The sequence below is a fragment of the Mesocricetus auratus genome, unplaced genomic scaffold (assembly GCF_017639785.1).
Source record: "Mesocricetus auratus isolate SY011 unplaced genomic scaffold, BCM_Maur_2.0 Super-Scaffold_100020, whole genome shotgun sequence".
In the NCBI taxonomy this organism is placed as follows: domain Eukaryota; kingdom Metazoa; phylum Chordata; class Mammalia; order Rodentia; family Cricetidae; genus Mesocricetus; species Mesocricetus auratus.
Window position 1 is genome coordinate 21763628 of NW_024429201.1, and position 17195 is coordinate 21780822.

Here is a 17195-nt window from a genome sequence, read left to right on the forward strand (position 1 = left end):
GACAGTTTTAAAAGACTTCCATTGTCTCTGTGTTCTATTTGTGGATGCATGTGAGCCCTCAGCTACTGGTCCAGAGCCATGCCTGCCTGCTTCCTGCATACTCTCTACTATGATGATGATGAGCTCCTAACCCTCTGGAACTTTAACCTCTAAATGAACCCTTCCTTCTTAGGTTGACTTTGTCATGGTCTCTTCAAAAAAAATCACAGCAATAGAAAAGGAACTAAGACGTTGGTTAGTATGAAGGCTGGGGCTGCACTACTGCTGTGACAGACATGATGATCTGGATTTTTCTTAAAGAATATGGAAGACTCTGGGACTCTGGAATAGGGAGGTGGTTGAGTGCTGCAAGCGGAGGTTAATAGGCCATCCTAGCAGGAGTTTGGAAGACAGTAGTGCTGAAGACTTGCCTGAACCTAAAATGAAAAGCAATGGAACAATTCCTGTGGCACAGGAACACAAAGACAACCTAAGGGGTGTTAAAATTACTAATAATTACCCCACAATGTGGTTATTAATAATCAAAATCACTTTTTAAAAAATATTTACTTATTTATTATGCATACAGTGCTCTGCCTGCACATATGCCTGCAGGCCAGAAGAGGGAGCCAGATCTCATTACAGATGGTTGTGAGCCACCATGTGGTTGCTGGGAATTGAACTCAGGACCTCAGAAAGAGCAGCCAGTGCTCTAACCATTGAGAAAATTCTTCAGCCCCATATTAACTGCTGAGTCATCTGTCCAGTCCAATCACAACCACTGTTATGCAGATCTACAACGAAAAACAGCAAGTGACAGGTGTTGGTGGCACACGCCTTTAATCCCTGCACTAGGGAGGCAGAGGCAGGTGGATCTCTGTGAGTTAGAGGCCAGCCTGGTCTACAGAGTGAGTTCCAGGACACAGCCTCCAAAACAATACAGAGAAACCCTGTCTAGAAACCCCCCACCGCCAAAAAAATAAAATAAAACCCAGCAAGTGGGGTAAAAAGAAATACAAAACATGTGTTTAAAGAGAAAAGGAGCTAGGCAGTGGTGGCACACACCTTTAGTCCCAGTACTTGGAAGGCAGAGGCAGGCAGATCTCTGAGTTCAAGGCTAGCTTAGTGTACAAAGTGAGTTCCAGGAAAAGCTCCAAAGCTACAGAAAAGAGGGAGGGAGGGAAAAGGAGGAGAGGGGAGAGAAGAGGGAAGGGAGAGGAGGGGTGAGAAAGGGAGAGGAGGGAGAGTGAGAGGGAGAGAGAACAAGAGACAGAGCTACAGGATTTGGAATTTTCTGTCTTGAGTCTCAGAGAGACTTTGAACTTTGGCCTTCTAAATTACAGACACTGATAATTACGGTGACTTTTGAAGTTGGATTAGATACATTTTGTACTATGATATGACCACAAGCCTATGGTGATCAGGGAGTGGAATGTGGTGGTCTGAATGGCAATAATCCCCCCAAGGTCATGATAAGAGTTGGTGGGGACACGAGAGTTGCAAGGGGAGAGGGAGGGTATAGATGATGTAAATACAGCATTCACATATGAAATAACATCTGTGAACCAGGCAGTGGTGGTGCTCACCTTTAATCTGAGCACTCGGGAGGCAGAGACTGGCAGATTTCTGTGGTTGAGTTTAGATTGTGCCTGTAGAGCACAGCCAGTGGGCCCTGAAACTGTCTCTCCTAATTCTGCTTATAAAGTTCTACTGACCTCAAAGGGTTAGGTGGACAGTGACGAAAGGGAGACCCAGAGCCCTCTTCTGAATTCTGCATGTGCTCACAGTCACACACACAAAATCACACACATACATAAACATCTTAAAAATTCAAGCCGGGCAGTGGTGGTGCGCACTTTCAATTCCAGCACTCAGGAGGCAGAGGCAGGTGGATCTCTGATTTTGAGGCCAGCCTGGTCTACAGAGTGAGTGCCAGGACACAGAGAAACCCTGTCTCAAAGGGAGAAAAAAATTCACAAATAAAAAGTCGTTACATTAAATATAAAATCTTGGTTTCTATCAGACACTCATAAGGGGCTACAAAGATGGCTCAGTACAGCCTAGGTCATACAAAGCCCTGGTTTTGACCCCTGTACAGCACATAAACAAGATATTGTGGTACATGCCTGTAATCCCAGCCTTCAAAGGTAGAGACGGAAAGAAACAGTCACATAGCAAGTTTCAGACCATGTGAAACCCTCCTCCAAAAGCTGGAACATAGCTTCAAGGAAACGCTTTTTGCCAATTTCACTTTTCTCAGAGAGACACTTGTCATACAGACAAGCTGGCCTCAGACTCTCAGTAATCCTCACATCTCAGCCTCCCAAGCAATGGGATTACAGGCAGAACTCACCACATCTGATCTGAAGATCAAACTTTTACCAAGAGTTCTGCTAATTCTGTGGACTGCCAAGGTTCTGGAAATATTGACTGTACTAGTTAAGGTTATTACTAACTCATAAATTATATCCAGTAGCCTGGGTAAAGTAGATTCATTATTAAGTAACTGATTAAAAAAATAGACTTCAAGCATCAGAATTACTGACATTAGTATCCTATCACATTCAAAGTTGACGATAATGAGTCTTTTAGGATAGTACACAGACTAGAATATTCTGGATTTGCACACTCGGAAGGTTCCATCGTGAGTTTATTCCAGGCTCTTACTGGCTATGCTTCCCATCACACTGTTCAGATGCTAACCCTCCAGGAGGACACTTGATAAAGCAATTCCACCTTCAGTACCAGACAGCAACAGTATGGAAGTGACAATACACGAAACGTGAGTGAAAAAAATCCTTCCTTCCTTACTTGTTTATTGAAGCCATAGGTGAAGTCTGAGCAGTGTTTTCATCTTCACCCTGAGAACTACTAAATTCAGAATCCTGAAACCGCTTTCCAATCTTTGGTCGCTTTAGATGACTACTTCGAGTTCGAGTGGAAACAGGAGTCTTTTCTGGACCTGAGGGCAAACGGTAAAACTGCACTTGACTACGTATGGGAAGGACTACCTGTTAAAGCGCACAGAAATGCAACAGCTACACCAGATTAGCCACCCACTGCCCCGTCATACAGTTTTACTCCTTCCTTCAGATCAAGCTAAGAAAGCAATGTCAGCATTTGCTTTCATTATAGAAAAACTGCCAAGTTTCACTCCACATATTTCTACATTATCCTGAGGTTTACTGTGTTTCTGCGTTTTCATTCATGTTCTCTGACTGATTTTAGGGAATGACGCAGACATTGCAATCCCTATGTAATTGGAGGAGGGGTTCCGCAGCACCCTCAGTGTTCACACACAATAAAACCAGGGGTAGTAGTGGCATGAGAACACTTACTGAGAGAACGGCTGGCTTTCTTACCTTCAGAAGTGCTAGCAAAGGCATCCTTTATGGAATGGATCTAAAATAGAGAAAAGATTAAAATGTAATGTTTTAACTTTACCTATCCTTTCTCTCTATGGAACTATTTCATTCACAGTTTCAAAGAAAAATAATTAACTCTTCACAAATAGTCCTTTTTGTTGAGACATCTACCTTTAAAATTAAAGTGTTACGTTATAACCCTTGGTTCATCATAAGCCTAAGAATTCATCTAAGGGTCTGAAATGTTACAGGTTTACCTGTGAGTGTCTTGGAATTCTGGCCACAGTTACCAGCTCTCCTGGCATTTTTTGCATACTATCTTCACTTTGATAGCTATTGCTGATGAATCCAAACATACAAGTAAAGTGCCCCAATTCCCACCTTCATTTCCAAAGCAAGCATTCCCAACTTTATTCCTTATCTACATTAATGGCGACAGCAATTATGGTCATTTCAGCAAAGACCTGTGAAATAGCAATGAGTCCTTCCTGTCCCTCAACCAATCACAAAGCTTGCTGATTTTAAATGAAGGTTCTCGCAGAACTATCCTTTCCTATCACCATTGCTTTTGCCCAGGCCTTCATTATCTTAAATCTGAACATTCCAAATAGCTTTGTCCCTGGTCAAGTACCACACTTTAATTACAGTCTATCTATACTTTACACCCAATAAATAATGCTTCCTAATTAAACTGTGCAATTCCTCTAAATAAACACCTTACCACTGTATAGAATACAAAGTAAAAAACTTTTCGATAATTCCTTACTTCCATATTGAGTATGCCATTTCTGAATTGTCTCTTGTTTCTTTCACATGCTATTTTCTACAATGTCATGAGATCCTTCTGCCCATTAAGTTATCCCGGGCTTTCAATCACTTGCTACAGTAACTAAGGCAATTATTACCGTGCAATTTATTTATGTTTCCAACAATGGGTCATTTAGTTCTCTCATGCATTCAAAAAACCACACAGCTACCTTTGAACTCTTGCTCTGATATCTACTCCATTACACAGTGTCACCAACTCATTCACCCATTACACAATTACTGAACTACGACACGGTAGATCCACATGTCAAAAGATCTAGTTAGAGTTGAAAAAGTTCATCCTGTATTTCAGAACAGCTGGTAGAGCTATGTGAATCTGAAAGTCGACAGTAAAAGAAATGACAAATGTTCTGAGGCAATGGATATGCAAATGATCCTGATCAAACCATTACATAATGTACATAATGAAATGCCCCACTGTTATAAGCATATTACATGTTAACTGAAGTTTTAAAGTCTAATTATAGACTATAAAGGAGTTAACTGTGGTAAATACATAATAAAAATCTTGCCCTCACAAAGTATGTAGTTCAACTAGAAAAGAAAAATGGTATGAGATAAACATATGTAATGTTTCATGTACACAAATATGCGAAAGCAAGCAAAATACCACCCACCGTAATAGTCAAAAAATAAGATTAAGTGATTACATATTTTTTCCTTGAACTAAAATATTAAAAGTAGTATGAAGAGCGGCTGGAGAGATGGCTCAGTGGTTAAGAACACTGACTAGTCTTCGAGGGGTCCTGAGTTTAATTCCCAGCAACCACAGGTTGGCTCACAACCGTCAGTAATTAGATCTGGTGCCCTCTTCTGGCCTGCAGGCATACAAGCAAACAGGATGCTGTATACATATTAAATAAACAATCTTTTTTAAAAAGGCAGTATAAAGAATAAAAACTTCAAAAATGACAGAAAATACGAGTTATGCTATTAACCTTATGATACATTGCCACTACAATATATTCTCATTCAAATGACATTTAAAATTATTAGGCTTTAAGTCAAGCATTGGTGGCACACGCCTTTAATCCCAGCACTCAGGAAGCAGAGGCAGGTGGATCTCTGTGAGTTCCAGGCGAGCCTGGTTTACAGAGCAAATTCCAGGACAGGTTCCAAAGCTACAGAGAAACCCTGTCTTGATAATCAAAAGGAAGAAAAACAACAGACACTATGAATTTCTAAACATAGAAATATACACAAAAACTGACTTTTCAGTGTTTTATTACTTATGCTATCCTTAGTCAATTCATGTCAATTAAGACATGAAATGTAAATGTATCAAGTATACTACAAAAAATTAACAATAGCTAATAATTTATGAAATAGTATTTTCCCTTTATATGTATACATAGCTTTCATTAATGTATAATACTGTAGATGTTATTAAAAATATTTTTTCACTGGGCGTTGGTGGCACATGCCTTTAATCCCAGCACTGGGGAGGCAGAGGCAGGCAGATCTCTGTGAATTTGAGACCAACCTGGTCTACAGAGTAAGCTCCAGGACAGCCTCCAAAACAATACAGAGAAACCCTGTCTCAAAAAAAACGGAAAAAAAATATTTTTTCTAGCCCTTCCCCTATAATGAGATTGATGACTACCTTGGTTACCATTCCTAGAGCTTTGACCCAGTAGCTGATTGAAGCAGAAACAGGCACCCACAGCTAAGCACTGAGCCATACTCCCGGAATCCAGTTGTGGAGAGGGAGGAGAGACAACCCAATGAACCAAGACAGAACTGGAGATACCCACAGAAACAGGACCTAACTTAATGAGAGCATGCAGACCCTAGTCATAAAGCGGGGGAACCAGCATTGGACCAAACCAAGCCCTCTGAATGTGGGTACCAGCTAGGAGGCCAAGGCAGTCTATGCAACCTCTAATAGTTGAACCAGGGTTTACTCCTAGGTCACAAATGGACTTGGGGAACCCATTCTCTATGGAGGGATACTACTGCGGACCAGATACAGAAAGGAGGGCCTGGGCCCTCCCCCAAATGATGTGATGGACTTTGATCATCCCCTGTGGAGGACCTCATTATCCCCGGGGAGTGGGTGGTGGGTGGGTTGGCGGGGTCGGTGGGAAGCATGGGAGGATGGTAGGATGAGGGAATTGGAGGATGAATATGTAAATAGGAGTGTTTCTGAAGTTAAAAAAAGAAAAATATTTTTCCAAAAAATACTTTTTAAAAAGCATTACATCTTTAATAATCAGAAGTCACCAAGATGAATGCAACTGTAATTACCTAAATTTGTTGAATAATCTGTAACATCTGAAACTTTAACTGGGCCTTGAAGTGCAAACCTACAATTTGAGCTACTCATGAGGCTGAGGCTATTTTCAAGTTCAAGGTCAGGCTAGATTATAAACTAACCTAAGCAATATGGTGAGACCTACCTCAATATAAAAAGTCAAAAGTTGTTGGGGACTGCTAGAACCTTGAACAAAATGGAGTCTGTCAACCGTTTCTTGGCCTTCTGCCTACGGGACTGCGAGCACACATGCCCTTGAGACAAAGGAAAAGGCTAACCATAAAAGTTAAATTTACACAGGGCAGCCCACCCGCCTAGCCAGGGAGAAGTACCCTTACAGAGCAATTGTCTTTGTTAACAAGATTATAGTGTTCTGTTGTACACTCCCTACCCCTCCCTAATTCCTGCACCTGACTTACACTGACAAGCATTTGTGGAATGCAACTAATGACTGATGGAAAATTACAGCTTTGTCTTTACCGTATTTGGTGTATATTTGAATTGAGACTTGATTGACATGCTTGTACCACCCCCTGAGGTCCTTCCTCTATAAGTTCCAGCGTGCCCCAAAAAATAAAGGCTCTTGATCAGCGAACGTTGTCTTGAGCCTGATTCCATTAACCTCTTGAAGTTCACTTTCCAGATCGGATCTGCTCGTGAAGGCCCACCAAATTAGTAGCGACCCTCATCACCTCACCCCCGCGGGTCGGGGGTCCCTTCCCGGGGGTCGCAAAAGGTATGGCTGGGCTGGAGATGTAACTCAGTGGTAAAACATTTGCCTAGCACAAATAAGGCCTCATGTTCAATGTTCATGATCATCCAAACAATAAAACAAAACACAGGACATAAAAACATTACTATTTCCTATAATGGTCAAAGAGTGTACCTGCATCTCACTAGACTGATCGTCTTCCATTCCAGGTTCATATTCTGGTACAGAAGCAAGACCATAGTCTCCAGACACAGGTCTTTTAGCTTCATATTGAGAAATCTCTGTAAGCAGGAAAAAAAATTACAATTATTTACCAATCATATTTGGTTTTCAATTTAATAGTATCTAATGGTTTTCATCAACTTTTAAGAGCAGCACAAACAAAAAGGAATCAATAATATAGCGTGCTATATCTCCTTTGTAGTATCTTTTTTGTTTGTTTGTTTGTTTTGTTGTTGTTGTTGCTGTTTTTTTTTTGTTGTTGTTGTTTTTCGAGACAGGATTTCTCTGTGACTTTGGAGGCTGTCCTGGAACTCACTCTGTAGACCAGGCTGGCCTCGAACTCACAGAGATCCGCCTGCCTCTGCCTCCCGAGTGCTGGGATTAAAGGTGTGTGCCACCAATGCCTGGCATCCTTTAAAGTATCTTATGCCCAGTCCTTTCGTTCACAAAGCATAGTCCAAACTTCATGAATACACTGATTTTCTGCTCCCAATTCCTACTGAGATAGTTCATTATTTGGGCTAGTCAAGGTCTGTTTTTGTTTTTTAATTTTATTTTTTAGACTTATTTAATGTGCATGAATATTTTGCGCGTGTGGTGTGTGTGTGTGTGTATGTGTGTGTGTGTGTGTGTGTGTGTGTGTGTGTGTGTGTGTGTGTGTGTGTGTGTGTGTGTACACCATGTGTGTACCTGGTGCCCAAGGATGTCAAAAGAGGGTGCCAGATGCCATGGAACTTGAGTTATGCAGACAGCTGTGAGCTACCATGTGGGTACTGGGAACTGAACCCAGTCCTTTACAAGAACAAGTGTTTCCTAGTTCTCCAGCACCCCGCCATCCTCTACTTTTTATTAGTGACTCAGAAGAAGAGCACAATAAAAACTTTAAAAGAGGGTCTGCAACCAAAAAGGTCCTAACATTGCTGAGGTTTAAAACACCAGCACTATCAGCTGCTGCTTTTAAAAGTGTCCCATAGTCTATTAGTCTTACCTGTGACTTTAATTGCTTCTCTCTGTAATGCTCTGGTGACTGGTATCCGCTGATGCCAATGACCCACCCCTTCAACTTCCCAAAGAAGCTCATGGTCCCCCGGATACTTTTCAAAGTATTGCTTGGAAGCTGAAAAACACAATTAATAATTTCCTAGAAATCTCAAATAGCAAAAAAAGGGAGAGGAAAGTAAGGTGGCTAAGTCATTCAATGAGGTAGCATAACCACACCCCAAAAACATGACCAAGGGAACTCACAGAGAGTATGCAGCAGTCTCAGGTACAAGTAAACTTGATGCTGGAGATACTGGCTTCGTGGTTCAGAACATTAGCTGATCTTCCAGAGGACCTGAGCGTGGTTCCTCGCACCCATATCATGGCTCACAAGCATTTTTAACTCCAATTTCAGTAGATCCAATGCCCCCTTCCGGCCTCCACGGGTACTAAGTGGCACTCACATGGTGCATAGATACAGCCAAACATTCATACACATAAAATAATGTATCTTCAAAAAGGTAAAAAATCTTACAAAATTCCAAGTAAGAATTTTAAGTGATAAATCTACAGAATGTAAGTACAATGCATGTATAAAAGGACGTAATTGTGTGAAGTTTAAATCATACTCCACAAAATGGTAGAGGAAAACATTTCATAGTTTGTCAAAATAAGTCATAAACAAGAGACCAAGAACAACTTGATTCCACTTAGGTGACCTAGCTAGAACAGGTACTTCATAAGGAACACAAGGCAGAAGACGTTACCAAAAGGCACTCCATGTTAGCATGAGAAAAAGTTTTGGATATAGGGATGATGAAAATACAATACTGAATACAATACCACCAAAGTGTGTACTTATAAGTGAAAATTAGCATCACAATTGTAAAGAGTGGTTAAAATAAAAACAATCAGAAAGTGTTGGGAGACGCCATTCTGTAAATATGTATCTGATTGATTTGAATAAAGCACTGTTGGCCAATAGGGAAGCAAGATAGGTGGGACTAGGAGTAGAGGATTCTGAGAAAGAGAGACACAGGCAGACATGATGTAGGCCGCCAGAGGAGTAAGAGGTCCAGACCCTTTTTTCTGGTAAGAGAAATACTTAGATTAACAATTATGGGTTAAATACTTAAGTCAGAGCTAGCCAGTAAGAAACCAAGCAAACAGCTAATAGCTTCATAATTGATATAGCGTACTGTGTGTTATGTGGTGGTTCAAACAGCTTGGCAGGGCCGAGGAGGCTGGCAGGAAGACTACACGTTACAAGAAAACACACTGTGCTTTTTAAAGTTGTGATATGCAAATATGACATCACGAGAAAGAAGCATGCACTGACCTCAGGAGTGCAACTATGTCGAGAGCAAAGGAAAAGGGGAAGGGGGCTACAAACAGCTTCAAAGGAAGATGAATTGTACATATATAATGCCCTGTACAAAACTCCCTGAAGAGGAGCATATGCTCTTAACCACAAAGCCAGCATCTCCAGCATCAAGAGAATTAATACCTGAGACCACTGCATACATACTCTCAGTGAGTTCCCTTGCTCACGTTTTTGGAGTGTGGTTATGCTACCTCACTGAATGGCCTGGGCACCTCTTTCCTCTCTCCTTTTTGCTATTTTGAGAGCTATCTGAAATGCTAATATCCCAGAGTTTTTCATATTTTAAAGACTTGCATGGGCTATACTTAATTTGAAATTTTAAAATGCTATGAAACTTTTTTGAGTGATACATGCTTATTAAGTTCCAGACTTGGAGCATTTTCATTTTGGTGAGGCATGCTCAACCTATATGTCATTCTCATTTAAAAAACAAATTTCTGTCAAATTTGTCTAATCTGTGTATTAGCAGTTCACACGATACTATTTTATCATGTGAATAAATTATAAATCCCTAGTGTGAATTCATAGACTGATTTGTAACTGAGCATTTTCCAGTCCTTCCCTCAAACCATAAGGCTATGCCACTGGGCTGGAATACGGAAAGTAGTTCTTGGAGCAAGAGGAATTCTAACCCAAGGTCACCCTCATACACCAAGACTGTCCTGCATGTGCCAAGCATACTCTCCTGATGATCTCTCAACGGTTTTCTCTGCACACCCTCTGCCCTCGCTGCGGCTGCTCGCACATCTCCATTGCTGACCCTACTCTAAAGGCTTGACTGTCACTCCTTTTCTCCATCTGTCTCCTCCCAGCAGCTGCGTGGCAATCCTGTGGTTTTTCTCTTAGATTCTAAAGTTTGATTCTTAAGCTTCCTTCTAAGTCTGTTTTTCAAAAAAAATTTTAATCAAGGACTAAAAACCTATAAATGAAAATTCTAATTCCTCAGTGATACAAGTTTTGTTCAATTCTATGTTAGAAGATACAGTAAACTTGCAAAACACAAAATCAACATACAAAAATCATTAGTGCGGCTACACAGAAATGGAAAACTATTGTTAATGTAGTTGTTTTATGTGTATAGGCATCTGCTTGTCTGTCTGTCTGTGTACCATGTGTCTATCTGCTGCCCATGGAGGCCAGAAGAGAGAGAATAAGATCCATAGGACTAGAGTTACAGATGGTTTGTGGGCCACCATGTGAGTGCTGGGAATCAAACACAAGTCTTCTGGAAGAGCAGCTAATGCTTTCAATTACTGAGCCATCTTTCCAGCTCCTATTTATTTATTAATTTATGGACCATTTACTCTTGGATGGAGTGTGTGTGGTGTGTGAATGTGTTAAGTACAAGCACATGCAGTCTGAGTACATGCACCTACTCATGCAGAAACCAGAAGATGTTTGTATTGTCCTCTATCACTGTTTCATTATAATCGGGGGATGGGGAATGGGGGAGGTGGGTTTTTTTTCCTTTTATTAAAAAAGGTGTGAGCCACCAACGCCCAGCTTTAAGGTTTATTTATTTATTTATTATGTATACAGTATTCTGTCTGCATGTATGCCTGCAGGCCAGAAGAGGGCATCAGATCTCATTACAGATGGTTGTGAGCCACCATGAGGTTGCTAGGAATTGATCTCAGGACTTCTGGAAGTCGGTTCTCTTAACCTCTGAGCAATCCCTCCAGCCCCCTGGGGCGGAGGATTCTTGCTGAACTCAAAGCTCACAATTTTGGCAAAGCTGGCCATCTCCCCATCTCCAACTCTCAAATGCAGGCACTTACATCAATGTCCAACTTTTATACCCATACTGGGAATTTGCATTTTTTTTTACCTTCAAAGCAAGTGTCCTTATTCACTAAACCATGTTCCCAGGTCCACTAATGTCAGATTATTAGAAATAGAAATCAGAAAAACGACCTGATTTACAAGAGCCTTACAATAATACCTAGAAATAAATTTAACAAACAGGATGAAAACTTCCTATAACAAACAATATAAAATATTGGTACAAAACTTGAAAAGTGCTGGAAACAGCTGTTAAGGGCACTTGTTACTCTTCCAGTGTACCTGAGTTTGGATCTCAACAGCCATGTTCTGTGGCTTACAACTAGGAGACCCAATGTCCTTTCTGGCATCCACAGGCACTAGCACACATGTGGCGGGCTGGCAAGCAGGCACGCACACATGAATGAAGGCAGTCAAGCATGCAGGCACACACACATGAATGAAGGCAGTCAAGCATGCAGGCACACACACATGAATGAAGGCAGTCAAGCAAGCAGGCACACACACATGAATGAAGGCAGTCAAGCATGCAGGCACACACACATGAATGAAGGCAGTCAAGCATGCAGGCACACACACATGAATGAAGGCAGTCAAGCAGGCACGCACACATGAATGAAGGCAGTCAAGCAGGCACACACACATGAATGAAGGCAGTCAAGCATGCAGGCACACACACATGAATGAAGGCAGTCAAGCATGCAGGCACGCACACATGAATGAAGGCAGTCAAGCATGCAGGCATGCACACATGAATGAAGGCAGTCAAGCATGCAGGCATGCACACATGAATGAAGGCAGTCAAGCATGCAGGCACACACACATGAATGAAGGCAGTCAAGCATGCAGGCACGCACACATGAATGAAGGCAGTCAAGCATGCAGGGCTTGCTTCTAAAGGGCAGTTTATTAAAGAGGTGGAGTAAGGGCGGGAAAGGTCAGAACCTAATGAAAAGCCTCTCTCCAACACTTACCCTATGCTCAGATGATTAAACAGTGCTTAGATTTCAGAGTGCAAATAACCCCAGGAGTTGTTAAATTCCATTTTAACAAGAGAATATGAGTTAGTGTAAATAAATGCACAAGTAGATGACCTGTGTCTGATAACTGGGTGTAGGGGCACAGAGGTCCTTGCACTGGGTTAAGCACTGGGGATACCAGGGATGTTGAACGCACAGGGTTGTCTATCCAAAGGAAGAGATGTATAACCTATTTTCTGGTCAGAAGGCTGGGAACTAATGTGGTTAACAGGCTAGGCGACCTCTGTGCTACCTGTAGTGCTAGGCTATTTCTGGCTCCCACATACAGGACCAGAAATGGTTAATAACCTAGGTGACCCCTGTACTAACAATTTAACTGTTAAAAGCACTTGCCACCCTAGACCCTCCCCTAGGCTCTTAAAATAAAACATGTAGCCTATCCTACCTATAGGATCTATCTTCATGCAAGAAGTGACAGAAGTGAAATGTACACTTACCTGTGTACATGAGAGAAGACAGCGGGTACCGCAAGCCAAGCGCTTCTTCTGTAAAGGAATCAACGAAGTCCTCCAGCATGTGAAGTCCCAAATCTTTTCCTCTGTATTTCTTTCTTATAAACATTGTATCAAGAACTGGCAGTTGGTAACTCTGAGTAAGAAATGAGGCACATAAGCTTCCTGCAGTAGTAAGAGAAACCAAAGAATTGTATACATTAAACTACATGTATATTTAGTAAATACGAGTTAATGTTTCTGAATAGTTTTTTTCCCTTATGTTAAGAAGCACATCAAAGAAATGCATAAATTCTATAACATAAAGTATATTACAACTTTTATTGTACACTCTAATGTATACATGTGATATTAAGAATAGATGTTATTTTATGTTTGCCAATAGTTAAGTAATAAAGGACAAACAGCTCATTCCATTTCAGTATGTATACATTATTACTATCTTTAGATATAAGCTTAACCTCCTCCTTGTCTCTACCATGGACTAAAACTGCTAAAACCATGAGTCAAAAATGAATCTTCCTTCAGTTGCTTTTGTTCAAGTATGTGGTCACAGCAAGAGCAAGTCTGACTAGAGCACTATACCAGGAAATAGTACTTGGTCATATGAAATGAAGTGCTGGAGCTGGAGAGATGGCTCAGCACAGAAGCTGGGTTTGGTTCCCAGCACCCACATGATGGCTAACAATCTTCCATAACTCTAGTTCTGGGGATCCAATGCCCTCTTCCTCTTGGAGCACAAGACATACAAGGATGCACATACACACATGCAAACAAAACAATACAGGTATAATGAATAAATAAGTTTTTTTTTAAGTACTGATACATACTACAATATATATGAGACTTGGAAAAAGAATATTAAGCCCCCAAAAGGCTAGATAGAGCCACATGGTATACGGTCTAGATTAATTAATGGTTAGCAAAGGCTGGAAATGGGAGTGACTCCTGTTATATACAGTTCTGTCTTCTGCAGCAATAAAAATTATCTAAAACTGGTGAAATACTATGCATTTGAGATGGGTAAATATACAAAAATGTTATTTCAAATATAAATAGTAGTTTACACATTTGATGTATACCGTTTATAACCAAACCCTATAGAGACAGTCTGAAAATACATTTCCTCAAGTTTATCTATTTTCTCACTTTCTCAGTGAGTCTCACCACTCATGTGTCCAGTTAGTCACCCAGGTTCTTTCTACACTGAGCACAACAACGATCAAAAATCCTGAAGCAGTAATAGTAACAAACCTGGGGCCTTGTTTCCTTTGCCCAGGGCAAAAACACTGTTCAACCAGCCTTCACTGAACTGTCAACCTTACTAACATGCATTGTACTGGTAAGCTGTCAGGAGCCCTTTCTGCTTACTGAGAAAGAAGCTGGCTCTGGGTAGAGCTGACTCCAGTCCTGCCTCATTTCAGTCTGTCTCAAAGGTCCTCTAAGGCCCTTGTCTGTAGATGCCCCTCCCACCCCAAAAAAGCAACTCTGTGACAGGGAGGGGAGAAAACAAAAAAGCCCAAGGGTTTCATCGTGTTTTTAAATCCAGCTTAAAAAGGTAAACTATTTCCAACAGTGTCACTATTGTTTATCCCATGATGTAAGAGGGGAAGAGAAGTTGGAAGCTCAGCCATGCGCAGCACATCCCCTCCCTGGAGAGAAAGCTCAACAAGGAATTCCAGCTGACTGTCTCAGCTTCCCCAGTTGGGCTCAGCTGGTTACTGTGAGGACTAGATTTGTCAATGTCATCGCTATCTGTTGGGAATCTTCCTGGGAGACTCTGCTCTGCCAGGGACTGTTTTAATCTGGAACTCTAGCTGGCTGCCTTAACGAGGCTGCCCCATTGGGCTTCTGATAGACTTAATGACTTTACATGTTAGCTGTTATTTGTTCTTTTACTTGGAAGTCTCAAGGAGGGAGGGAGTGTGGCATGGGACACTCACTGTCAAGACACACTCTTAACTACCTGCCTCCATGCGGCTTTCTCAATTGATTTGTACAATTATTTAATGAAGTTTTGCTATCTATGATTTACTATTATCTATCTTACTGTGGCTTGCTATGTACTTAATAAACTCATTCAAAACCAAAAGTATGGGGCTGTAGAGATAGATGGGTGGTTAAGAACATTTGCTCTTGTAAAGGACCTGGGTTCAATTCGCAGCACCCATATGGTGCTTCATTCGTAACGATCCAGTAACTCTAGTTCCACTGGACCTGACTCCCTCTTCTGACCTGTATGGGCACCAGGCGCATACATAGTATACATACATACATACATGCAGGCAAAACATTCATACATATAAAATAAAAGGTAAACTCAACGTATGACTATTGCAGGTCATTCTCCAGACTAAACAGAATACTTGCCCACTCTGGGCACCCTGTATCTAGATTCCCTGTTAAGATAGCAGGTAGGATGGTTACCCTCCATCCAGAAATCCCTTCACAACTTCCCTTCACCACAGAGAATTAACCTTCTTAGGCCTAGAGACTTTTCAAGATACAACCTTTACCCTTTCCAAATTCTATCACTTACTCTCTATTAACCAAGCTTGGTAGCTATCTGCAATTTCTGAAGCATTCAGACCTGTCAGTTTCTGCCTGAGAGTCTCTTCAGACACTTCCCACTTCCTGTTACTCCATCAGTTCATTCAGAAAGGCTTCCCTAACCCTTCGATTTAAAGCAGCACCTCCCCCACACTCGTGTTCTTTACCCTCTCTTCCTCTAAAATCTAAGTTCCTCGAGGATGGAGCTTACAAAAATTTTATTATTCTCAACTTGTCCCTCTTATTCTTTTCCCTTCCTCTTCCCTTCCCTTTTTCTCATCTCTGACACCTAAAATTAACATGAATAACTGCTCTTCAATGATGCTATTCAAGATCTAAGGGTGGGCATCACAAATTTATTCTGTCACACAGAGCAGCTTCCTCTTCTCACGGACCCCTTCTTTGTCCTCCAGGAAGGTATTCCTTTGCCATCCTAAAACCAGTCAGCATCTCAAAGAAGGGTCTGCATGGGTTTGCCTTTCCCACACTGCACGATGTGAATGCCAAACAGATTAGGTGATGATCATTCTTCATACTTTTAAGTCAGATAAACATTAGCTATTTTGTTTGTTTGTTTGGTTTGGTTTGGTTTTTTCGAGACAGGGTTTCACTGTGGCTTTGGAGGCTGTCCTGGAACTCACTCTGTAGACCAGGCTGTCCTGAAACTCACAGATCTGCCTGCCTCTGCCTCCCGAGTGCTAGGGCAGTTAGCAAAAAAATAATTTCTGGTTTCTTGGGTGTCAGTCACTATGTTGTGAAAACTCTGACCTCCTCAGAACAAGTTCTTTTGTCTTCCACCAAAGCTGCTAATAAAAATCAAGTAATAAATTACTACAAAAGGCTTCATTTAACTATGCATTTATGTAGTAAAGAACTTAGGGTCCAGTGAGGTGGCTCAGAAGTTAAAGGTGCTTGCTGCCAAGGCCAACTTGAGTGCTATCCCTAAGACCCACAAGCTGAAAGGACTGACTCCCACAAATTGTCCACTGAGGCATGCGAGCATGCAAGTGTGTGTGTCCGCACACACACACACGTGTATCTAGCTACAGGTGCATCTTTATGTACTTGGGGAAGGAAAGAAAATGAGAAGAAAGGTGAGAGTATTTTAGTTTTTCTTTGAGACAATATCTCAGAATAATTTTAGTTACACTTCAGTTTCCTTTAGAAAAAAGCACTCTTGAAATACAGTTACTACTTATCTGAAGGCTATCATTCATAAACACTCAAATCTACTACTACCCAGCAGAGGGAGATAGAGACGGAGCTATTAGAAAGAATGGGAAATGCTGAAATTAGGAGAGTTGCAGTAGCACCTCACAGCTCTAGGGTTTAAAATGGAGCCAACTCCAGAATAGCAAGAGCAGAGAGCCCAGGTCCCAGAAGAGAAGGGAGCACCAAAAAAACACATCAAATAAAGAACAGTATACTCAAGACTCAGCCTGAACGTCAAAGTAAGAGTTAAGACCCTTCCTCAAAAAAACCAAAACTAAAAAAATAAATCTGTATTTATTCTGGGCATCCTAAGTAGAAATGATAACGCCTGTAGGCCATGGGGGTTTAATCAGTAATAGGAATAGCAGCAGAAATCAAAGCAGCGGCCTTCAAATAGAAGGAGGTCCAAGGCTACAAAGACTAAGGTGAAATGA

The 17195-nt window shown here is 41.3% G+C and overlaps 1 protein-coding gene across 2 annotated transcripts in view; it reads right to left on the reverse strand.

The window, feature by feature from the left end:
* Nucleotides 1-17195, reverse strand: part of Fam169a (family with sequence similarity 169 member A) — a 48009-nt gene that overhangs the window by 10318 nt on the left and 20496 nt on the right. For both annotated transcript variants that reach the window (XM_040728905.1, XM_040728906.1), the window contains exons 6-10: nt 12985-13164; nt 8349-8477; nt 7313-7419; nt 3342-3381; nt 2791-2941 (exon numbers count right to left, since the gene is read on the reverse strand). In XM_040728905.1, the coding sequence (XP_040584839.1) occupies nt 2791-2941; nt 3342-3381; nt 7313-7419; nt 8349-8477; nt 12985-13164 (607 nt within the window). The remainder of the gene's footprint in view (nt 1-2790; nt 2942-3341; nt 3382-7312; nt 7420-8348; nt 8478-12984; nt 13165-17195) is intronic.